The sequence below is a fragment of the Astatotilapia calliptera genome, chromosome 17 (assembly GCF_964374335.1).
Source record: "Astatotilapia calliptera chromosome 17, fAstCal68.1, whole genome shotgun sequence".
Taxonomy (NCBI): domain Eukaryota; kingdom Metazoa; phylum Chordata; class Actinopteri; order Cichliformes; family Cichlidae; genus Astatotilapia; species Astatotilapia calliptera.
The window spans coordinates 15,911,552-15,936,974 of NC_137438.1; the positions used below are offsets into that span (position 1 = coordinate 15,911,552).

The following is a 25,423-nucleotide window of genomic DNA, read 5'->3' on the forward strand; positions in this document are numbered from 1 at the left end:
CGGCGCTTCCCCAGCTGAGCTAGTGTTTGGTCAGCCCCTCCGCGTGCCTGGAGAATTCTTGCCTGAAAATCCTCCTCCCTGCTTCGATCCATCGGTGCTCTCTCTCACCCCGCTTTTGCACTCGCTTCGGGTTCCTGGTCCGGTGCACCATTGCGTGCCTGACACCTTTGTTCCAAAGACTTTAGAGACTGCTAAGTTTGTTTTTGTCAGGCACGATGCCCACAGGACACCGCTGCGGCCGCTGTATGACGGCCCGTTCAGGGTTATTGAACCGGGCCAGAAACATTTTGTTTTGGATTTTGGGGGTCGAAGGGAGACTGTGTGTGTTGACAGACTTAAACCAGCACATGTTCTTCCGGACAGTGATGTAGTGCCGGCCCAGGCCCCTCGCCGTGGCCGACCTCCTGCGCTGGGGTTGACAGTCTCTGGTTTTCCCCCCAGGACTACCCCCGGACCACCAACGTTTGAGCCTCCTCCTGCCTTTCCTGCTCGCCTTCACCAGCCTCGTTCACAGGATGGACCTTCCTCTGCCTGTTCTCTCCCTCCCAGGTTCAGTCGTGCGGGTCGTTTGCTTAGACCCAGGATCCTGGACTGAATGGAGACCTGACTGTGTGTTCAAGGGGGGGTATGTGTGGCGGACCACCAGGTGGCTCCACTCACACACAAGTTGAAAGGAAGTGTGGGGGTGGAGATTTTGGCGCTGACTATATGTGAAGTTCTGTCAGTTAATAAAGTTGTTGGAGTGAGACACTGAGACCTCTCCTGTCGTTGTTACATACCTCCACAACACTGATACTCTCTTTCTGGCCAGACACATGGCGGCACTTCTGCTATAATTTTGTTTGTATTTAACAAAATAAAAACGCTGACATAAGTGTACACAGTTTTTGACTGATAGTGAAAATTGTTTTTAAAGACCTTAATTTAACATTTCACTCAACAACAAACAAACCCTCCCTAACAAAAAAAGGAACTTCGAAGGCTAAATTACATCATATTTCTTCACGTCAATATACGGGCTGCAAGTAGGGGTGACGTGGGCTACAGGTGGCTTCTCGGACTGTGAGTTTGAGACGCCTGCTCAATTGATAAATTGCAGGATTTAGGTTATAAATACATGTTCATATTTATTTTACAATCAGAAAGAAAGAACAAGAGAAGGGAAAAGTGCAGGACAGACAGAAAGGTGACAGGCTCAGATTGTATAAACTACTACGAAACTGGCATTATATTTCCTGTTTGTGTTATTATTTGTTATAATAGGGGTACTAAATAAGGCGAGAGCTAAATTTAACCACAGTGTGGATAAGTTAGCACACTGGCCAAATGTGTGGCTCATGTGAATAAAATACCATTATGTAACTTAATGAGTGAACTGTCTGCACGTTTCTCCTTAAGACAGGGGTGTGGGAACTCCAGGCCTAAAGGGCCGGTGTCCTGCAGGTTTTAGATGTGTCCTTGATCCAACACAGCTGATTTAAATGGCTAAATGACCTCCTCAACATGTCTTGAAGTTCTCCAGAGGCTGGTAATGAACTAATCATTTGATTCAGGTGTGTTGACCCAGGGTGATGTTTAAAACCTGCACAAACCTGATCCATCTAACTTGAGTCCTCTCTTTTCACAAGCTAGAAACAGAGTTTACCCCTCATGTGAAAGAGAAAGTAAAAAGTGAGCTGTTGGAGCTACTATCCATGATGTAAAGACCCATCAGGATATCCAAGATGATGGCCCCATGTGATCAGCTACTTATTATATCTATAACTGGAAGTTTAGTAGAGGTTGGGGTCTGCCACACCAGGCAGGATGCCCATGAAATAGCACAGCATCTCTCAGCACCGAGTGAGATGTTAGCAGCCCAACTGGTCACAGCAGATGGCCGCTCCTCCCTGAGCCTGGTTCTGCTTGCTCATAGGGGTTCATATGATTAGTGGGGTTTTCTCTGTTTACTGTGTATTATTGTAGGGTCTTGACCTTGTAATATAAAAAAAACCACCTTCAGGCAACTATTGTTGTCATTTGGTGCTATATAAAATTCAATTGAATTGAACTGAAAAAAAACGGCTCATAAATAGTTTGTCTAATGTGCGGTTTGGTGTGCATCGTAATTTCCCTTTCATGTATCTTTCTCTCCCTGCTAAAGTATTCTGTTCACTCAAATGTGAAACCCACCTCTCATGGTTTGTAGAACACCCTTCTCTCCTTCTCTGCCGTCTGTCTGTCTTGGCTTCCTGCCTGTCCTCTTACAAACCCTACTTAGGAAATACCTCCCCAGATCTCAAGCAATGCTTCTAAACTCACAACCCACAATAATTAGTTTCAGCTTCACAGCTCCACATAAACTATGCCTCACCCTTTCCACAGACCCTCCCTTACTATAAGTTTTAAGTTTAGTGCCAGGTCAGAATATACTTCTCTGTTGATATATTTTATAATTGTAAATAAACCGAGTGAACACCAGCTCACTGAAGCCGTAGAGAGCAGGCAGACAAGTAATCATGTGGAGTGTAAGAGTCCTTTTCAGGGAAGGTTTTAAGAAAATGGGCACTGCAGGACTCAGAAGACATCAACATGAGGTTCCTGGCACACTTAATGAGTGAGGTAAATGAGGTATGTACAATTCAATTTTATGTTTACAATGCCATACGTTACCTCAATGTGCTATATATTGTCGAGAGAGCTCTAACAATCAAATGACCCACTATGGGCAACTGCTTGGCAGTGGGAAGGAAAAACTCTCCTTTTAACAGGAACAAACCTTTGGCAGAACCAGGGAGGTGCAATGACTGTGGCAATACAGAGTGGTGTATTAATGCATCATGCATCATGATAGGCCCCCAGCAGCCTAGGCCTATTGTAGCATAACTAAAGGAGGGTTCAGGGTCACCTGATCCAACCCTAACTACTCTATCAAAAAGAAAAGTTTTAAGCTGATATTAAAAGTAGAGAGGATGTCTGTCTCCCAAATCTAAACTGCGATTCAGGAGACAGGGTTCTCTCCAAAGAAAGGTTTTGGATTAAAGACCAAGGACCATGACTGACAATATATTTAAGGTCAGTAGTTTTACACATTATGAAGCAGAAACTTATCTCCATATTACACAATATAGTTCAATTAAAAGCATTTCATAAAGTTTAAAGAGTTGGCAACAGAACATAACATCACTGCGAAGGTTTCTTTAAAGTTGGAGAATGGCCTAAGGGCTGAACTCTTACCTTGGATGCAAGCCAGTTTCACTATTTTGACAGAGAAACATGTCTATAGCTCTTTATATGAAAATATAAGAACTGGTGGTTGCCTGCTAGACCCTGAGCAGCTGGCTCCTTAGAGCAATGACCCAGCTCCCTCTGAACTCCTAATCCATCCAAATAAGCTGTGTCTGTGAGGTAGAAATAAAGTCTGCATGTGAAGTATGACCTCACATTGAGGACCTTCAAACTTTATGAACAAGCCATTGTTAATAAGGAACCTGATCTGTTTTGCCCAAAGGCAAACTGTGTACATTGCAGTGTCACACTAACGCCTTCATTTGCATAGTTCCAGTAAAAACACATGGATATCAACATCAGTCAATGTCTGTCAATCTGTTCTTCTCACTTTACTTTATTATTTTGTTATAGTTGACTGATTTCCATTTATATGCTTATTTCTGCTGTGTTATTGTTAATAGTAAAATTCCATACATCCATCTCCTCCTGCTTATCCTTTTAAGTGTGTGTGTGTGTGTGTGTGTGTGTGTGTGTGTGTGTGTGTGTGTGTGTGTGTGTGTGTGTGAGAACAGTTGTTACGCTACCTATCTTGACCTCTCAAACTGGTTGAAAGATATACCACCGAAAGTATGTGAGAGCGTTCTTGTCTGTACCTGCATGTAAAAATAAGAGTCTTAAACCAGCAGTATGCTGATTTTATCTTTTTGCCTGAGGCTAAAACATTAATGAGAAGGACTAGCATTTTCATTTAACACACTACGCATTGACGATAGCGTCCCTGGAGTCATTTGACTTGATTTATTTATTTTGCTTTATTTTGGAGAACGCCTTAAAGTGCCCAAAGGCAAACTGTGTGCATTGCATTGTCACGCTAACACCGCCATTTGCATCATTTCAGTAAAACTTTATGGATATCAACATCAGTCTAAATGTTGATCCATGATTGAAATGGAGTATTTCACAGTATGTGTGTAGGCACCAGTCATTTGATCAAAATACAAGGTTCCAACAATGATATAAGTTCATATGAATTAATTTTCAGATGACTTGCAGATTTACAGATGACTGTCCAACAACAAACTACAGAGATTACAAGACTACAGTATGAAATGGTGACATCATAGGCGCCATGGTCGATGGACTCAAAACTAGAGCAGGGCGATATGGCCAAAAATATTTATCACGATATATATTTGAAAATTTGCAATAACGATATAACCGACGATATAATTGATGCGAGACAAAATACAACTCCACAACATTACTAGCGCAAAAAGACAACCTTCCATTTATTTTCACTTAAACAAGAAGCTGGTTTTTATGTACATTAAAGCTTTATAAAAATGTAACAGTGCAAATGCAAATTCCTTGCTGAAAGTTTAACCAAAAGGCATTTCCAGTAGAAATGGGCTGACATATCCTGAGCATAACCATGTATAATATCCACTGAAGTTAAAAAGAGGTGCTTTGCAACATTAAACTGCAGTGTGCAGTACGTATTTTTCGGACCATAAGGTGCACGGGATTATAAGGCACATTAAGCGAAACAAAGCAGTCAGATAAATCAAACTTTATTAAACTCATTCTTCTTGCTTCCTCCACTTCTGTACCATTGATTCATTAATGTTGAATTCTCTGGCAGCTGCTCTATTCCCATGTTGTTGCAGTATATTAATGACTAACCTCGTATTGTGGATGGATTATCTCAGTTGTTCTCCTGACTGAAGTTTGGTCCGTTTACAGCATCCTGCCATGCGATTGCATTTGTCTCTAACCATGAAGAACCTTCACGTTAACTTTTATAAGTGGAAAAGTGTTAGTGTTCGTCCTCCAGCTTCACTGTTTATGTTATGCTAACATAGCTGTGTCGCTAGCGATCACGTAGCACATCATTATATACCAGCTAGCCCAACTTCAGTAACCCTACAAACGTCACTGCTGTTTAGTTTCCTGTCTTCATTTATGTTGGAAGTGATAGCAGAGCTGTACGTTTGATTTTTTTCAGAAATCTCTCCGTCAGAACATGCTATATCATGCTTAGGTAACTAGCGAAACTAGCGAGCTAACTTCCGCTAGCTTCCTGCTAACTTCTAACTCCGTTAAATGTAATAACTTTTGTTTTCATGGATGCCTGGAAGTTAAACTTTATAGTTACACCTGGTAAAGCAGCAATGCTGATCGTTTTATTAAAGATGAAAGAATTTAGACAGTTTTTAACTCTAAGTGATGCTGCAGTGTTGTTTGACCTGAAGCATACGGAGTTTAGGACCCAGATTACTCCCAGATTTAAGAGCATCTTAGTCCGACAAATACGACAATAACAACGGCCGCTTGCATGTTCTGCAAAAAAATGTGCTTTGTTGTGTATCTGACGGACAAACACCAAACCAGTTCCACATCACTGAAGTTGCACCATTTTTACAAACCAATTCTGGTTCATCTGTTTCACTCAACAATCGGCCATGTGCGTATGAAAACAAAGGCACTGCGCATGCGCGCTTTACTCATATTCTATATATTTCATTTTCCTATCGTTGCCTAACATTATACCGGTATTACCGTGAACGGTATAATATGGCCCAGCCCTACTCAAAACCCCTATACATGAAACAGTCCCTCATCTGATATTGCAGTTTTCTTTTATGAATGTTCTAGATTGATGATTTGGCCACTCACAAAGTCTAAAGTCTCTCTCTCTGATAGTTTTCAGCCCAGTTGATCCTTTACTTGAATGTTAAATGGTAACAAGTATTTAGTGGAAGGCCAACATCTGGAATCAATCTGGCGGAATTAATTTTCCATAAACTGCACAAAGACAGTCAGGAAAACTCAAAATTCATTTTGCCAGACTCTCTTCCCAAAATCAAAGAACTTATTTAAATTTTACCATGGAAAACACTGAAAAAAGCTAAACTAGTTATTCATTTATCTTTTTGAAAAGTAGCCTCTTCTCACGGAATGCCTTTGAAGTGTGCTTTAGGTGTGGATTACCTTTAAAATTATTGTGCTGATAAGACACACCTTTAACTCTCAAAAGTACATGCTGTACATGCTTGTGTTAAATAAGGACGCTAAATAGAAAGGGCCTGCACATCACAGAGTGTGTTGGCAGCACATTGTGAGGTAACATCATGTTTCCAAGCCCTATAGAGGGACGGACTTAAACGTGATGTGGGTGTGTCTTTACATTATTACATTATTAGATTACATACAGCCCATCGGTTTGTTCTTTTTTGAAAACCTGACTCAACACATCCCAACGCGTCTCTGCACTCATGGCGGAGTTGAGACTACTGCTTCTATTTTTACTGGCCTTAGTGAGTATTCAGTCTTAAACTATTATCACATTAACATGCTAGGGCATCCTTCTTCTTATTTAAAGCGACAAAACAGCACCATGAAGTGGTGCGGTCAGATATTATTTATTTTACTGCCTAAGACAGATTATTATTTATATGCTACAATCAAAGTTGGCGGTTCGCAGATAACACAGTGTAAGGAAAATAAGAAAGCCTCGCCCAGCGTTTTGTTGTGGACTGAGGGATTTAACTGTACTATTGTCATTACAGATGATGAGTTCTGAGGCCAAAGAGAAGAAGGTAAAGAAACTGAGGAGGAATCGGAGAGAGTGGATTCCTCCTGCTACAAAGCTGATGGAGAACATCGACTACACCCATTTGGAACACATTGCAAAGGTCTTCAGCTCATTGAAATCTTTATAGCATATACACATGTTATATGCACGTTATATTTTTAAGCAGTGGCTGAGTGGCTTCTATCACATCATTTGGTTATCTTCCGCTACTTTAGGATAGCATGTCATGAACATTCCTTTAAAAAAGTCCAGTTGTACTCACAGTTGAACACTTGAAAACAACCACAAGTCATAGGTTTGCTGTCAGTGCAGATTTCCTATTAAAAACTAATTGTTAAAGGATTTGCAAATCCAATATGATCGCAGTGATACATTTCAGGTGCAGACATTTGTAAAGTTCTGCATATACTCTTTCTTTTCAATAGTAAAATTAAAAGTTTAGACATCATCTATGTCTGTGCAGTATCTGTTGTACCTGCAGTGCTTTGGCATAGTTTTTGTATTATTACAAAAACAATTCCAGTAGAGAGTGAAAAACAGTTCTTGAACACATACTTGCTCTTGCTAAAAAGTATAACAAGGAATATTTAAGAAGCACCCCAACCTGACATCACTGTCTGAGACTTAAGTTCAACTTCAATAGTAGAACAATTTTTTACATGTTTACCATCTATTTTACCAAGTCTTACTATGTAATTTACAGTAAATGCTCCCCCTGTTTTATTTCAGATACGCTCTGATAAAGACAAATTTGAGATAGTTCAATATTTTCTTTCTGGAGAAGGGGCAGATAAAAATCCATTAAACCTCTTTGTGGTGGACCGAGAGACTGGTTTTGTACGTATCACTGATCTGCTGGATCGGGAAAGCTGCCCATCCTACAATGTAAGTTTGTTTTGATGTTTGTTTGTTCATTTTTTCTTTTCTGTTTTTTACTCTGCATAGTTTTCTTTCACCATTTTCTCTATTATGTAACACCAAACAATATCATGGAATTCCATTCCTGGTCTCAGCTCCACTTCTGTGAGATACAGACCTCAGGGAACGTATCCACAGCAATCGCAGAAAAATAGAGTTAGCATTTTTGTATGGTTGAAGGAATGTACATTAGCTGCTAACATTAGCTACTAGCAGCTAAAATATATATTATGAATGTCAAACAGAAGTACAGTCATTGCATTTATTTCTGGCCTTTGTATTTCACCGAAACTATTAGAGTCAATCATTGCCATCCATTAGCTGGTGGCCAGGACTGCTGGTCATACTGCTGTTGGATGACAGGCAGCTCCAGCTGATTTGTCATTCTTACAATTGTAAGTCAGTCCCTTCTTCATGGCTTATCTTAAGCTTACACAATTTCTGATTGCTAATAGCTGGTGATAGCTCACTGATGCCAATTTGCAAACTTGCTTTGCAGCTTGTTTTATGAAGTAGGCCACAAAACCAACAGTTTCCAGTCCAGTCTTTTATCACAACAAGTCCACATAAATCCAATCTAAAATCAATCCTCCTTCTGATAAAATGTAATTATTTTTAAAAGCAAAACTACTCAGGCCAGGTTAAAAGTATTTTCCTTTAAAATGTCCTTTTCTCTCACCGGAGTGTTTAATTTCAACCACCTTCAACCTGCCACAACTGTGTCCAATAGCCTCCTTCCTTCCTGTTTTTCTCCCTAAACTCATTCTTACTCTCCCCTTTATAGAGAAGGGCCCTATCGCACCAGATTAATACCAGATTGCAAATTTTACTGAAGAAAAGAAATGACTTTTCTTCAGTAAAAGTTGAATTTTAAAGTTGAACTTGAAGGATCAATTTTAATCTTAGGCCATAGAACTCCAGGTACGATCTGAAATTCCGAAGTCATTAATATAGTTTCTATATATAATTGTATTACATATTAAAAGTTACATTTTAAAACTATCTCAGTCTGTCATTCACAATTTACACAGCTATCAGGGATCGCTAGATACAGGAATGGGACCACGGCAGAGGATAACATCCCACTGATTATAACAGTCCAGGACCAAAATGACAATGCTCCTTCTTTTGAGCTGCATACTGGAAACATTAATGAGGCAAGCGAAAAAGGTAATGATGGATTTTAAACACAGTTTTCTATATGTGATGGGATACAAATTGCATTTTAGCTTTTATGGAGTTCTTGTGAGAAAATCCCTGAAATCTGTCCTCTTCTGAAGATATTTCTTCAGCCTAGGAGTAGTGAGATGATATTGCACGAGCAATAGAGAGAGGGGGAGTCATGACAGACAGGGGAAAAGAAGAACAGAAGAACTCTGGGGTAGAAGCTTAACATTTCACAGACGACCTTCGACTTGCTTAGTCACAGCCGTCCGCATCATATTTACATCTTAAAAACTGTTAAAATATGTCTGCGTTCTATAAGATCCAGTTGACATTCATTTTGCGAATCAGCCTCTAACCTTCTTTTTTGTCGCATATAAACACAGTCTGCATATATTATGTATGTGAAAGTTGTTTGTCAAATGATCATGTTGAGCTGTTGTGCTCCACTGCAGGAACCTTTGTCATGCAGCTTAAGGGTAAAGACAACGATCAAGCTGGAACAATTAATGCAGAGATCTCCTACAGCATCGTCAGTCAGAAGCCAGAAGGCACAGGTCACATGTTCCATTTAGATGAAAAGACTGGAAAACTGTACGTCAAAGAGCCCACGCTGGACAGAGAGGTGAGGCTAGCAGTCACTGCACGTACAGCAAGACACATATATGCTTCTGCATTTTTGCACGAATTTCTTTCTTAGCTTTCTTAATATATTTCTTAAATATATACATTTTGGTTCAGGCAATCTTTGTCAGGTACAATAAAACAATGTTCCTGGACTGAAAATGTAATTAAAATAAAATATTCTTAAGAGAGACAGTGTGCAGATGTCATAATTGGACCATACCTGCTAAACGCGCAAAGGTGATTTTCTCATCGTGGAAGGAAAACAGGACCGACTGGTCCGACTCATCTTAGCTTAGTATGATTACAATTCTTCTGAAGTATTTGGATATAAGTCATGCGTTTTCACCTCCTTTTCACAGACTTATGACTTCTACAGCCTGGTTATAAAACTAACTGATATGGGAGGAGCAGCAAGTGGACTAACAGGAACTGGAACTGTAGAGATCAAGATCCTGGACATCAATGATAACATGCCTACTCTGGAAAAATCTGAGGTGATGAATATGGCCTTTACTTGTTCTTAAGGCATCCAAATTTATTCTTATATCATTAATCACTTTCAAAACAACTGTACATAGCTGTGTCTGTCTCATTATTTATGGATGGCTTGAGTTATGCACTTTACATTAGTGGTATCAAGTGTGCTTTGGTGGCCCAAGCTGCAGGGAGTTTAGGAATATCCAGTAGCAGTAAAAGGCTGTTACTTCTGCACGCTACCTGTTCCCAGAGTTTTGAGAAGCAGTCGTAGATTCATTTCCATCTTCGTAGTATGAAAGTATTCATCTGCGTGTCAGACAAATTGTGGCAAAATGGTGTTTAAAAAATTCTTAAACTGTGTTGGCCCATTTTGGAAAGCTCTGGAGTTTGCTCCTTTGGACTGTCTATGTAATTTAGACATAGCTTATGGATTTGAAAAGTAATACAGGAAGAAAGTTACCCTGCATTCTTTCTAATTGCTATGGGGTAAGTCCCTTGGTAGCAAAAACCAGTTTCAGTTGTTGATTTATTACTTCAGAAAATATTTCTGTCACAGTCTGTCTGAGGCAGACTGCATGTATTGTGAAAAGGACTCAAATGCAGACCAAAACAGAACGTGAAAAGTGACGTGGATAAACAAAAACAAGCCGTTTATTAAGGCCTGGGTGAAACTAAACAAAAACCTAAACTGGGTGAACTAAAACATGGAAAACTGGCATGGATACCTGGAAACACAACGTGGACTAGCAGACAACCTAACAAGGAATGACTGAAAACAAACGGACTAAGTACACACAGGAGGGTAATGAGGGAAGTGGGAACACATGGGGAAAAAAGCTGAAAGAAATGAACATAACCAAGGGGAGAGTAAAACTAAACACAATGAACACAGGAACACAGGACCGCTTCAAAATAAAACAGGAAACATAATGAAATACAGACATGAGAACATGAACTCAGTGGCGTGTCTAGAAACTTTTTGTTGGGGGGGGGCAGGTAGGGGCACAGATTTGGAGAAGGGTGGCAGATGTAATTGGCAGATAATGTTTAAAAAAAAAATTCTACCAACCATTAACCATAATTCAATAATCCTATAAACCTAATAACCGAATGAGCTTTTAACTCTTATTAGAATGAGATTTTAACCACTACGGTGCAAAGTTTTTAGATACTGCGTTGATAAAGTACAAGAGATACAATCAGTGCTTTGTCAGTGTTTACTCAGCATTCAAGGACAGCAATATTTGCATAGTATTTTTACTGACATGTAGTGCACATACGTATGTTTTGGGCAAAAACATTTTTGAATATTAAAATACGAACATTTGTAACAAACAATTGACAAATTAGCCAGTTCCAATGCAAAACTTTCTCTGCCTGTTAAAAAAAGAAGATAATCTTCTCACAAACTGGTGTTTGATTTTGAAACAGGAAAAAAGTGGGGAAACAACTGAAAAGACTAACATTTGAATGAAACCTGAAAGCAAGTAAATACTTTCTATGCTGCCTTATGGTAAACTTTGGTAATATTGATAAAGAACAACACTGGCTGATGATGAAATACAGTCAGCTGGCATGGTGACACTGCCAGTATTAACCTGCAGGGCTGGACTGGGACAGAAAATCGGGCATTTTGACTACAGACCGGCCCACCAGGTATTAAAACCATAAAGCCTTTGAATGAAAACAAATGCTGTTGTGACAGTGATGTACACTGTCTTGTTGGTATATGTATGATTTCTATACATTTTACATCAGATAAAAACTTTGGTTGTAAGATTTAGATAATTATTTAATAAAAGCGAGATATTTTAAATGAGAATAAGAAAGAAAAGTATTTCTTTGTGCCCCACCTCTCCCTGTTAATGCCCTACCTGGCCCCCTGGCATAACTTTGCTAGACCCGCCCCTGCACAGTTACCAGCTGTCAGCTACGTAAAAAAGGATCGTGGTGTTATTTGTCTCTCAGAAACAGTTCATAACTTCCCTTCAACTCATTCATGTCACCTAAACCTGTTTCTCCATCACCTGTTCAGCTCTGATGATTCAGTAAGGACATCTCCTGGTTTCATCTTCATGTTTCCCTCTCACCACATATCCAAACTGACATCATGACCAGCAGGTTTACAGCTGTGGCTCCAGCAAACATCAGCTGATACTGGAAATTAATATTAAATAAATTCTAACAACAGCTGATCAAGCTTAAACGTGCTGCTGTTGTTTAGCGCGACATCTGCTGGTTTCCTCTTTCTGGCACAAAGTGGGCGATAAATAAACAAGAGAGAAAAGCTGATCAGCTGATCATTGATCAGTTTCATGATTGAAGTAGCAACAGAAGAGGGAGGGGGAGAGAATGAGAGAAGAGGCAGCTGTGCAGCGTAACGACAGAATAACTCCAGCTTTGTGTCTTTTTCCATTCTAGCTAAAGTTCGGGACAAACTGCGTCTCTTCTCAGCTCAATACGAAACGTGTAATATTTTCTCTGAATGAGGGACCATTCCATTTTTAAGGAGCCGTTGGCAACTCTACTAACTAACCTTATGAATAAAATAAAGTTCACTATCAGTAACATCATAGCAACTGAACAGCTGTACAGAAACTCCGTCATGCTAGCTCTGGCAGTATGAGTTATTGCAACTGACGGTAAAAAGTCAGCACAACAAAAATAAACTCCACCTAAACTTGGTTTATATCTGACCCAGATAGACTGCAGGTCATAACTTCTTACCTGAAGTTCAGTTCACCTGACACTCGGACTGGCGGCTGCCTCGGGGCTCTCCTCCTGCCTCCCCTTCCCTCATCCACCTGCTGCCTCTGTGGAAACCCCGCCATAGCCACCACCAAACAACTGAGTTATTTTTACACATCGACCTGCATCTGGCCAATCCACCACCTCTCATTGTTCATGCCCTTACAAAATAAAAATAAAAAATAAGTCACCGGGCATATGCCCGGTATGCCCGATGGCCAGTCCAGCTATGTTAACCTGCAACCAAATCTGCAGCTCCATACAGCAATGTTACGACTTAGATGATATCTTATAACTCATGACTCTTATGTTAGCTCCCCTCAGTAGCATACTGTCTGAAATATTCGAGGGCTGCAATAATTCTTTAAGTGTTATTTTTTCCTTGGTATTCTAATTTCACCGAAGTTTACTAAACTCAACAAACTTAATATTACTTACCGGGACATTTATTCTGTCCTCATTTTCTTTCACCGAAAAATTGTTTCCTGCAGTGCCATCTTTCGCGCTTGGCTCTCCTACCTTTGCTAACGTGATGCGCATAGCGCAGAAGCCGATGCTGCATTCACTTACACTCGGATATCTGAGCTTCACCGTGAAAACATAATCGGACATTTGATATTTGATTGAATTGTATTGTTTTGCCTTTGGGGTGGCACCTGGGGTGGCCAGTCTGGTTGGCCACCCCGCTGGACACGCCATTGCATGAACTTGACAACAAAAGACATGAAACACATAAAGGACAAGGAAGACTTAACACGGGTTGAAAACACAAGGGAATCTAATAAACACATGAACTTAGATAACCCAATGAACTTAACCATCAAAATAAACTCAAACTCAAAACGCTGGGTCCAAAGACCCAGGATCGTGACAATTTCTCTCCTGAGCTCAAGTTCAATATAGTTTTAATGTTTGTGTTGGGTCTGTGTTTCCACAAGCCCCGCTAATTCTAGAGACTTATTCATCATGAAGAAAACAAGACAGTCAATCGATCGATTATTTGCGCAAGGGAGGCCTCGACTGTGTCCACCATGAAAATGACCTCCAGATCTGACCTCCTCCTGCTGCCTTTTATTGAGAGACAGTTCACACAAAACACGTCAGAACAAAGCCACGCCCCCTTAGTTAGACAGGCATTTTATGTATATGTGTGAACTTCTGTATTTAAGTAAGAGTGTGTGTGTGTGTGTGTGTGTGTGTGTGTGTGTGTGTGTGTGTGTGTGTGTCAGACCTCCTGCTGACCAAAGGGTCGTAAACGCAGGAAGCTTACATCAAAAGCACAAGGATGTGTCTGTGATAAAAGACTACAGCCCCCCACCTAGAACCTCGAGAATCTGGGGGGAAGGACAGTGGAATTTCTTTCATCAGAGTTAAAACGATGTACAAATGGTAAACATAAAAATGACAAACATTTAACAATTCACTCTAACAGTTTGCTTTGTTGAGCATGGGCCAATTTTCAATAAAATGGAAGGAGTGCATGTTTTCAAGCATACTTACATTGTAATGTCATGTGAGTTGTTCATGTTGTTCCAGGTTACTGTTATAAACAGTTTTTAAGTCAGCTCTACCTTATTACTTATTATCCCTATTACTTACTCAGTATTATAGTGTACTAAATATGTAACGATGTCTGCTGTTCAGTTTTTATAAAGCATGCATCGTGTTTTAACTTTTAACCAAAACTAGCATCCAAGCCAGGAGAAAAACTTCCAAGCAAGACAGTATTAGTGCCTCCTGCTATGGATGAGCACACCATAAGCTCAGAGATTCCAACAAGCCTCTTACAGCTCCATAAACCCTGCTCCCGAGTACAAACTACACTGTGTTCATTAAGGCTGTTGTCTTTAATTCTTTGCTCTAAAAATGCCCTAAAAAGGTCAGTGATCACTGTTTTATTACCACTATTAATCTGCAGCATGTTTTAAAGCAGACAAAGAGCGATTCAGATAACCCATTTACGTTGTAATAAATCAAGGGTCCAGTGTACACTGTGCGGGACAGGATTACCTGGGTCCTACCCTGGTGCCTGGCCTGTCAGGCCTGTAGAGTTGGAGAAATACTTTGAGAATCTCATCAATCTCATCTCAGGCCTTCTATAATAGAAGCAGAGTCTGAGGATGAGGGGACGGCTCGATTTCATCTTTGTTTTTTGTAGATGATGTAGTTCTGTTAGCTTCATCGGGTGGAGACCTGCAGCTTCCACTGCAGTGGTTCACAGCATGGCATTCTGAAGGATGGACTGATGGATCGCTTAACACTGGGGTTATGATAATTATTGGTGAAAAAACAGAACTGCCGTTTTTCATCTGGTAAATACAAAACATCCTGTTTCAGAATGACACTGAAAAAACGGTGCATGAATTTTTGGCAGGATTTCATTTAATCTAAAATTAACAAGAATGCTAACTGTGAGAGACCACCTTACAGAAAGCTATAGAAAATTTAAGAAGGAACTATGTACAGTTTATCATTTCATATAATTTCAATGTTTTTCTAGTCTTTTGAGCACTGTAAGCACAATGATAAAGAAAAAACGGTACAAGATGACAATAGGATAAGTTTGAATTACTAAAATCATGTATTATTTCCAGGCACTTAACATCGTATTATTACAAAAACATTTTCATAATGGGGTGTATCTTTATCACGCTGTTCTAATTTCAGTATTCTGGCTCAGTGGATGAAAATGTTGACAATGTCGTGGTGATGAAAATCAAGGCTTTGGACAAAGACCAACAATACACAGACAACTGGCTGACTCGCTTCACAATTTCCAAAGGAAATGAAGATAATCTCTTTTCCATTGAGACAGACAAGGAAACCAACGAGGGCATCTTAAAGTTGATAAAGGTATTTAATACAGCGGGTAAACAACTACTGAACGTGTCACCAAGTTTCAATATTTTCGATATTTCAGTAGCACCTTTGTTAGTTTTAAAGGAGCTATAAAAGCATTTTCACCAGATGTCAGTCGCAACCAGTGTTGGTCAAGTTACTTGAAAACAGTAATTAGTTACTAATTACTGATTACTTCTCCAAGAAAGTAATCCTGTTACTTTACTGATTAAATATTTTCAAAAGTAATTAGTTACTTTATTACTTACTTACAATTTAAAAAAAACATGATACACAACCAGAATATGTAATATTAGAGACACTATAACAAACACAATCACGGTTTAGTAGCGCAGTATCGCAGCATGCTCAAGGGAAAGTAACAGTACTCTTATTACTTTTTTTGCAATAGTAATCCCTTCAATCGTTACTTGAAAAAAGTAATCAGATTACAGTAATGTGTTACTGCCCAACCCTAAACCTGACCCATGCAATTCATACCTGCAAAGAAAACAAACCACAGATGCAGGGACACCGCGAAAAAAGTCTTGAGCACATGAAGAAAGGGAGGTGCAAAAAGGAATGGAAAGTCATGACACCAGCTGAAATCTGTCGGTACTTAGAAGCAATCCTGCCCGCCTGCCTGAATGTTTAAGTGAGCACTGCTAGGGCCATAACCAGGGAGTGGAAAGACCATAGACCGGCCATGACCAGGTGCTCCCCCACAAGATTTCAGACAGAGTAAAAAGAATTATCAGCAGAGTTGTCCACTTGTTGAGAGCTACAGAAAAACCTGGAATCAGCAGGTTGAATTGTTTTAAAGAAAACAAGTAATGCACTCGAACTATGGCCTGTAGGCATGCTCACTGAAGAAAAAACATCTTGAAGTGCATTTAAAGTTTGCTGACCAACATTTAGGCAAGCTCGTGAGATCCTGAGAGAATATCTTCTGGTCTGCCGATGCCATGTTTGGAGGTCAAAAAGCACTGCATATCACCACATATATATGTTATCACTGTAATATTATGGGTCTTTATATATTGAGCGGTTTGTATACACTAGAGCTCTTTCTTAGATTTAATATAATTTAGTTCAGTCTGTCACTGTTCTTATTGTTACCACATTTCTCATTTTTACACATAACTCAATACTTAAAACTTAAAACCATGAACATCTATAGTTTGATTTCTCTACACGTGTGGATTGGTGGATTGGTTGTTCTCAACATCTGGTGAGAATTTCATGACAGTAGCACCTTTAGAAATTGGTGACGTGTTCAATGTTTTACACTATGTATTTGTATAAACTCACTTCAAACATTTTAATTTGCAGCTAGTTCTGGGTTTGTCTCTTGAATGTATTTCATTTTTTGTGTGTGTCTGTTTTCTCTCAAGTAACTCATTTTATCTTTTATCATTTATTTTGCAGCCTGTGGATTTTGAAGAAGTCCAGAAGCTTGAGCTTGGCCTTTTGATTGAGAATATTGCTCCGTTTGTGATTGGTAGTGCTGTACACATGGATGTGGATGTTCATGTTGGAGAGGGTAACCCTCTAGTTACTGGAGCTGGTGCCGGGGCAGGAGCTGGTGCTGGTGCTGGTGCCGGTGTGGGTGCAGAGACAGAGCTGGGAGTAGATGTGGAATTGGATGTAGGCGTGAGTGTAGATGTGGGCCTAGATCTGAAAGGCGAGGGGGATATAGGGTTGGATGCAGGACTTAAACCTGAGGTGGAGGCTGGCCCTGGAGTTGGACCTGAAGTGGGCACTGATGTGAAGCTTAAACCAGGACCAGGAACAAAGCTGAAGCCAGATGCACCAAAAAGCTACCCCATTAAAATATCAGTTAATAATGTACCAGAGGGTCCAGCATTTATACCTGACACCAAGATTGTTCATGTATCCGAGGACCCAAAGGAAGCACCTAAAGATGGCAAGATCGCTGTGTTTGCTGCCACTGATCCAGATACAGGAAAAACAGCTGAAGATGTCAGGTTTGTCAAGTTACAGTAAAATCTGTGAGACTTATGTTCAGTAATTGAACAGTCATCAGCTTTTGACCTAGTCATAATGATCCAGTTTTCAGTAATTTCCATTAATGGCAAAGCTACCAATGATATGATTCATATAAAAATGTCACTCAACAAACACCTATTTCATTTGATCAAAGTATAGCAGAGTGTTGCAGTAATGGCAATAATAATATAATGGCTAATGCTTTACATTAAGGTTTTCTAAGAACAGGCAGTAATGTGGTTAAAATTCATTACAAGATATTTATTAACACATGTGTAAATATTATGTGTCAAAAAGACTATAACTGGTTAACTAAAGTATCAATGATGACATTTTTTAAACTTTACTAAATTATTTTTAAATTTGGTAACATTTTATGATTTTAGCTATAATATACAAGAAAAGTATCCTAGTGAAGTCAAGAAATAAATTAAAGTTTTAGAAAAATGAATAAAATATAGTTTCTGTTGTTACTTGGTGCTATTTGAACAAAAATGAATTGGAAGAAATTGAATAGCTGTATTAATCTTAATGAGGGCTCTTTCCTTACTTTTACTCTGGTAACAGCAAAAGTTGTCAATTGGTGTAATAATACATTAACTAATCGTAGCAGGTAGCAGGGGTAGCTGTAAAAACAATAAAACAACGTTAACAGCTGTGTTCTTCTTAGCATTTAAAATATCTTTGATGGGTCTGTTTAATCCTATCAAGACACAAATTATGTAATATAAAGTCTTTAATGTAAAGCATTACCAGGTATGATTATTATTTATTATAATTAATAAAATAGTTAAAAACTACTTTGTGTTAGAGGTTTTTTGTTTGTTTTTGAAGGTTTCATCTTTATCATAATGTTGAGCAGGTGTTTTATGTAAATGGAAACTTTTACTTCACTGATGCTCGTTTTTACTTTACTGATGTTTTTTCTTCTTTCTTATATATATTTTTTCATTCCAGTTATGCCAAAGCTTATGATCCAGATAACCTGTTTACAATCGATGCAGAAACAGCTGAAATTAAACTCAAAAGGACACCAGACAGGGAGTCACCTTACTTGAAGAATGGTACCTATATCGCTAAGATTCTAGCTATACCCAAAGGTAATTCTCTTTTCAACACTAAGACTTCACTGCTGCTTCCTCCACTTCTTATATTTAGGTTTGAAGGTTATCTTTTTCCCTACTGAAGGATTTCATTTCAGTTAACTACCAATAAAATATTGGTAGCAACAACTTTTCAGATCTTACTTGAAAATTTTCATTGTGGAGGGCCAAGGAGAATCAGGTATTTAACCTATCAGGTTAACAAGCCCCTAGAATTACTGGGTTGTGCTTGTAGCCAAGATATTTAAGGCAGTCAAAACAAATGTGTAACCTGCCTTCATATGAAGCCCTTATGTCATCAAACATTTTGGATTTGATTTTAAAAGCTTTTATTATCTTATTTCATATGATCAACATATAAGTGGAATCTAATTAAAATATTAGTTTCACCAGTCTAAATTGAACATATGAATAATTAGTAATGGATTAAAGGTCATCAGGGAATGGGAAACCGGAGGGAGACACAGCTGGGAGCATAACCAAACAGAGTCCACAGAGACAGTTCAGGAGGCCGACCCAGAAACTGAAATACTAGTAGAATTCAAATCAACAAGAAAATGTTTTAAAACTCTACAAACCTAATTCAAAAATGTTTAGGTATAGTCCTGATGCATGCTCAATCATCCAGGTAAGGAAGTCCCAAAAAGCTGATTCTGTTGATCTGGACACTGAAAATGCTACGTCCAGATGAAAAGAATCAACTTTCCAGGTGCTTAGGTATAAAGCATTTATATGTACCCATGACTGAAAATTAGAAAGTAGAAAGCACTTCCTTCAACTTAAGGAAGGGCAATCGTGGCTCAAGAGTTGTGTGTTTGTCTTGTAATCGGAAGGTTGCCGGCTCGGACAGTCTCAGACAGTCTCGGTCGTTGTGTCCTTGGGCAAGACACTTCACCTACCGCCTACTGGTGATGGCCAGAGGGGCCGATGGCGCGATATGGCAGCCTCGCCTCTGTCAGTCTGCCCCAGGGCAGCTGTGGCTACAACTGTAGCTGCCTCCACCAGTGTGTGAATGTGAGAGTGAATGAATAGTGGTATTGTAAAGCGCTTTGAGGGGTCCTGAAAGCGCTAAATAAATGCAATCCATCATTATTATTATTATTAAATGGAAAGGTGCTATGTATACCAGTCCAGCAAATGGCAATCACGGCATTTGCTTCAAATTCTTACTGACATTTTTACCATATCTGCTTTTCAGACATGCCATCAAAGACAGCAACAGGAACAATAGCCATTCAAGTCACTGACGGCAATGACCACTGTCCAACCCTGACTACAAACCATGCCAGTCTGTGCTCTGATCAGAAATCTGTTTACGTTACGGGCATTGATGAAGATGTTAGTCCCAATGCTGCTCCATTCACGTTCAGAATAATACCTGATGGGACACAAGGCAGCTGGGTTGTAGAAGTCATCAATGGTAAGAAAATCTGGTTTGGGTCAAAAGAAAAAATGGAAACGTTTATTTTCGCCTCTGTCAGTACGCAACAGGGCGGCTGTGGCTACAATGTGGCTTGCCATCATCAGTGTGTGAATGTGCGTGTGAATGGGTGGATGACTGAACGTGTAAAGCGCTTTGAGGTCCTTTGAGGACCAAGTAAAGCGCGATACAAACACAGGCCATTTACCATTTTAATTTAATTTATTTATTTATTTTTGCCTTAGTAATTGTAGCACTAATTTTATTATTATAGTGATTTACCGTAAAGACTTAAGCCTTATCTATACAGTGGGGGAAATGAGTGTTTGATCCCCTGCTGAGAATATGCAAGTTTGCTCACTTACAAAGAAATGAACAGTTTTTCATTTTAATAGAGAGAGAGATCATAAACCAAACATTTAGATTAAGAACAATTCCATAAAAGTTGATGGGCGCAGTAAACACACCCCTAAACCTTGTGGAAAGCCTTCCCTGAAGAGTTAATACTGCAAAGGGTGGGCTAACATGATGTTAAACTCTGTGGATTAAGAATGCAATGCCACTCAAGTTCATATGTGTGTAAAGTGTTTGGGAAATATAGTGTACATTTTCAGTTACAATACAATAATTATTTCCTCTAATCCTATTACAGTGGCATCAATTCACCCTATTCTAATATCATGCAGTAAAATAAACTAGCTGCTAGTTTACAGAAAAGAAATTTGGGCAAATTTTTATATGTTGTTTTTACTAAATGTAATGTAATGTAATTGGTTTTTCCTTTCCAAAGTATTTGCTTTGTTTGAGGAGGCAGAATAAATCCTGAAGTAAAGTTAATTCGAAGCTTGAGTTGCAGTGTAGTGGAGGGAAATTGTCTTTGAAAACTTTTTGTGCTTTGTTATCTCCAGAGACAAGCGCTGCTATTCATTCTCATGTGCCACTCTGGCCTGGACAACATAATCTCCAGGTAGAGGTGTTGGATGCCCAGGGTCTGTCTTGTCCAACCAAGGAAGTTTTTACGGTGAATGTTTGTACTTGTTCGGAAACAGAGGACTGCAGCCTGAGAACAGCAAGACTAGAAACTACATCATCTAAGCTTGCTACACCAGCCATTGGCTTGTTGTTACTGGCATTTTGCTTACTGCTATGTGAGTTGATTTTAGAACATCCACTAATGATATGTATAACAGGCCTAGTTGGGAAAAACATGTGTTTAAGATTTTCAATACATATTCAGGACTATTTTATGTCTGTACAGCTATTTATTCTATAGTATTATTAAGTTCTATTTAAATATAATACTAGTTTGTTGCAACCTATTGTATTTTTACCTATACTGAAAAAGTACTGTGCATAACAGAAAAAAGGTTTAAATACATGAAAAGCCCAAACTTTTATGCTTTAGTTTGAATCTTTACATTTGAATTTAAATGTTTTTATCTATGTTTTATTTGTGCAGTTATCCCATTTCTTCTGGTGGTCTGTCAGTATGCAGGGGCAGACAAAATCTTTCCTGACCAATTTAATGAGCTACCATTTCTCCCCAAAGAAAACCTCATATCCTATCATACTGAAGGCAGAGGCGAGGATAAGGTGGGCATTCACGTTTGTCTGGGAAAATTTTTTTTGTTTTATTTAATGTGGATATGTAGAAAACAAACTGATTTTTAAGGAGGAATGCGATAGCTTGTCAGTTATCCCTGATTCAATTTTGTTTTAAAAACATGATTCTGAAAACTGAAATCAATGTCGTTTCGTACAGAAGTTGTGTTCAAAGATAATTTTTTCTTCTTCTTTTACTTTTAGGAAATGTCACTCCAAAGTTTACCTGTTATGCTCCAAAAGGTTAAGATGGGACAGTCATCAAATTTCAACAGGAAAAATTCAAACATAATGGAAATTGATGAGATACAAATCCACAGCGAGCAGAAATATCAGGCAGCTGTCCAGACTGTAATGGAGGTTGACAATGCTTACACATTTTCAAGGGAATCAGTGAACCTTGGCAGAGGGCGTGCGTCATTCAACAGAAAAGTGATGGGTATACAACACACAGAAGCCCTGTATGAGGACATAGCCCTTCCTGATGCTTTTCTCAATGATTACTACTCTCAGGTACTATGGTATAATAGCTATACATGCAATTATTTGTCACAGTATCTTCTCTTTGGACTCCTGTGTAATGAAGCTTTTGATGCCACTGACTGTTTTGTTTATTTGCCTCAAACAGAAAGCGGCATGTGCTGTTCCTGTGGAGGATTCCCATTTGGAATATGATTTTGAGGGCCAGGGCTCCTCTGCTGGCTCTGTGGGTTGCTGCAGCCTTCTGGAGGATGACAATGACTTAGATTTCCTCACTGAACTTGGGCCAAAGTTCAAGACTCTGCCTGAGATCTGTATGTTTCCTACAGTGTCCCCCAAACCCATATTGGCACAAAATGTTGCAGGTGCTATCAAAAGCACAGCTGATTTTGTCGAGCCAGTTTTTAAGAGCAGACAGGAGCACATTGTTGAAACAAAGCATGCAGACATAAAAACAGAAAGAGTAACGTCCAATACAAATATACTACAATCATCTGTCGGTACTGTAAGTACTGCCCGATCTATGACACTTCCTACCTCTAAGAGTACTAGTGTCAGACGTTCCTCTCATATTAGTCATTATGATAAACTACCCAGTCCAGTTCAGACTGTCTTACTACAACAGGAACCAATTTACTACACCAGCTCTGTATCACAACCCATACAATATGTAGTTCAACCACATCTACAGAACACACTTTTGTTAGTAGATGGCTCCAACGGAACCAATCGATTTTTTATCCAGGACATTGAGAGGTCAAGAAATCCTGCTAGCCACAGTGTTCCAACCAGCCCCATTGCCTTCCTACCCATAAGCCCACCTATGCCCCTGGGCTCTACGAAGGATAGGAAACTAATGCAGCTAAATGGTCATTGTATGCCGATTAAGGATAAAAGTAGTCAAAAGTAGGAATTAGGAAGGCCAGTTGGAACCAATCTCATCTCAGGGCATTTTGACAAGAGGTGTTATTCTGGTTAAAGAACCCTTCAGAGTGTGTTAGATTTGGCAGTCCAGTATGCATCATAGCCTACAAGGACATCTTCTTGCCAAACAAAAAAAACAAACAAAAAAAGAGTTGGTGGTGGTTGTTGTTGTTGCAGTATGTAGACACATGGAGTACACATGGGCAGATGTGGTTAGGACCATTCTATGTTTTAAGAGGTTTGTGATGGTGGTAGTAACAAGGCAGACTTGTCCAGACGTAGTTGATCAAATCAGCATAACACTGCTCCAAGAAAATCTGCCATTGGTGTAAACAATGGCTGTCAGTAGCTGTCAACTGTATTCCAAAAACACATGAAGGAGTGGTAGACTGTGTGAAAGTCAGTTTCAAGCTTAATAATTTGGTCATATGATCAACAACAGTATTTAAGCAAAAGAAATAAATAATACTAGTCACATCAAATATAGTAATATAAAAACCTTGCATGACAATTGCATTCATGTGAAAGTTGACACTGGAAGTTGGCTCATAACATCAACTTAAATCTTTTTTTTAAAGGCCAGTCATGTTCATTGCAATTGTGCTCATGGGAACGAGTGGGCCCCGAGCAGGAATACCATATTCATATGAGTTGTTCGCACTAAAGTAAAAAGCACCATCACTTCACGTGGATACCCTCTCAGCGACACCCTGATAACAACTGTGTTTAGACTGTTCCTTCCCATTCCATGCAAGGCCACCTGGGTTGGCTGGAAGACTGTTTACTTAGCCTGGCAGGGCGAAGGACACTGTCTCAGCTGAACTCTGGACACACACACACACATACATATATACACTGATATGCACACACTCATCCCCGCTCCCTTCCCAAACGCCTTCGATGCTTATTCCCTTCCGATGTTGACGGTGGATCATGGAGACCAGCACATATGCTGCAGGCCCGGATGTACTGTCTAATTCAGCTGTCTCTCACCCTTTACCCACCCCTGTTGCTTGTCATGTGTTCTTTGGTGTATTAAGAGTTTTTTTCATTTGCTATGTGCAGAGGTGTTTATTTCTGTTCTCAAACTGATCTCCCTGTTGGAGCTCAGTCTGGGGGGAGTTATTTTTTTCTCCTTATCTTTCCTCATGTGGTGCATTTTTCCATTGTTATACCTCTCTGACCTGTCTTCCCCACATGATGTTTTGTGTAATGTATGTATGGTCGGAGGGTAAGATGGCGCCGCCATTGTGTGCAATAGGTCGGCAGCCTTGTGAAATTTCTATAAAACTAATAAAGGTATATCAAATCAAATCAAATATCAAAACGAGTTCATCATGAACCTGAGGCTTAGTGAAAATGACAGTGAACCCAGTGGAGTGTTGCTGAGCTAAAATCAATAAGCTTGATTGATTTTCCACTCTGTAATGCATGCGCAGGATGAACTGATCCCAAAAATATAAATGCGGGGGAAAAGGTGTGGTGATTGTTGCATTTAGCATGCAAAGGATAGATGGATGTTTCTTGAACCCAAGAGTTTGTTTTCTCATTATGTGATAGTGCTCTCATTTAACAGGGAGTCAATGAATATAGGACAAATATGATCTCTCTTTCTAGTCTCTGTCAGTACTCTCCAGCTTATGAGCTATCTACTTTAAGGTGCGCATTTGAGAGTCAAACCAGGGAGTCAAGTACGTCTGATTTGAGGTTCCCTTTTTTCATAAGAGCTACAGTATCCAGAGTTATAGGCAATGAAGATGTAAAATTATTAACAAAATAATCAACCTCTGTAGATTAGCTGCTCTGCACTCTGTTGGCACAAGGCACTGAAGAAGAGCAGATGAATGATATCTTTAAACTTGGTAAACTGACTGCTTCTTATATAGCGCGTTTCTACTCTGAGTACACACCTTGACTCATTCACCCAGTCATGGCAGCACTTTTTTCCTATGCTCTTTCTCTGTAAGTCCTTTCTTTCTTTTTTCATACTCAGATGGATGCATGAGAGAGCAGACTTGTGAGACGTATTGCTGCAAGTGTACTTATACTTTCTTTTATTAGAATATAAGGGATTAAATGTTTAGTTAAATATCTTTACATTGACCAAAAGAGGAATTTCACTGCTCTGGTTCACTTAAGAAAGTAAAATTAGTTTGATATCCCTGTCTGATTATAAGTTGTCTTACAGTGTAAAGCACATTTAAGTGACTCTTGTTGGGATTTGATGCTATATAAATAAAACTGAATTGAACTGATAGCTGGGACAGACCCTGCCTCATTGTTTGATTTCAAATCTACTTTCATGTT

General features: G+C 39.3%; 1 protein-coding gene across 1 annotated transcript; it reads left to right on the top strand.

The window, feature by feature from the left end:
- Positions 1 to 6,782: 6,782 nt before the first annotated feature.
- Positions 6,783 to 24,424, top strand: LOC113009371 (desmoglein-2.1). Its single transcript, XM_026147635.2, has 13 exons — positions 6,783 to 6,905; positions 7,535 to 7,690; positions 8,755 to 8,893; positions 9,343 to 9,512; positions 9,874 to 10,008; positions 15,407 to 15,592; positions 17,006 to 17,565; positions 18,545 to 18,687; positions 19,889 to 20,110; positions 21,019 to 21,258; positions 21,570 to 21,703; positions 21,917 to 22,225; positions 22,341 to 24,424. Exons 1-13 carry the CDS (start codon positions 6,783 to 6,785, stop codon positions 23,100 to 23,102), a joined length of 3,279 nt encoding a protein of 1,092 aa, XP_026003420.2. The 3' UTR covers positions 23,103 to 24,424.
- The last annotated feature ends 999 nt before the right edge of the window (positions 24,425 to 25,423 follow it).

Bases quoted from the DNA above. Each gene is read 5' to 3' on its own strand.
- LOC113009371 (XM_026147635.2), top strand. From the start codon at position 6,783: ATGAGTTCTGAGGCCAAAGAGAAGAAGGTAAAGAAACTGAGGAGGAAT. The intron at 7,691-8,754 runs GTAAGTTTGTTT...CAATTTACACAG, and splicing joins AAAGCTGCCCATCCTACAAT to CTATCAGGGATCGCTAGATA. The intron at 18,688-19,888 runs GTAATTCTCTTT...TCTGCTTTTCAG, and splicing joins GATTCTAGCTATACCCAAAG to ACATGCCATCAAAGACAGCA.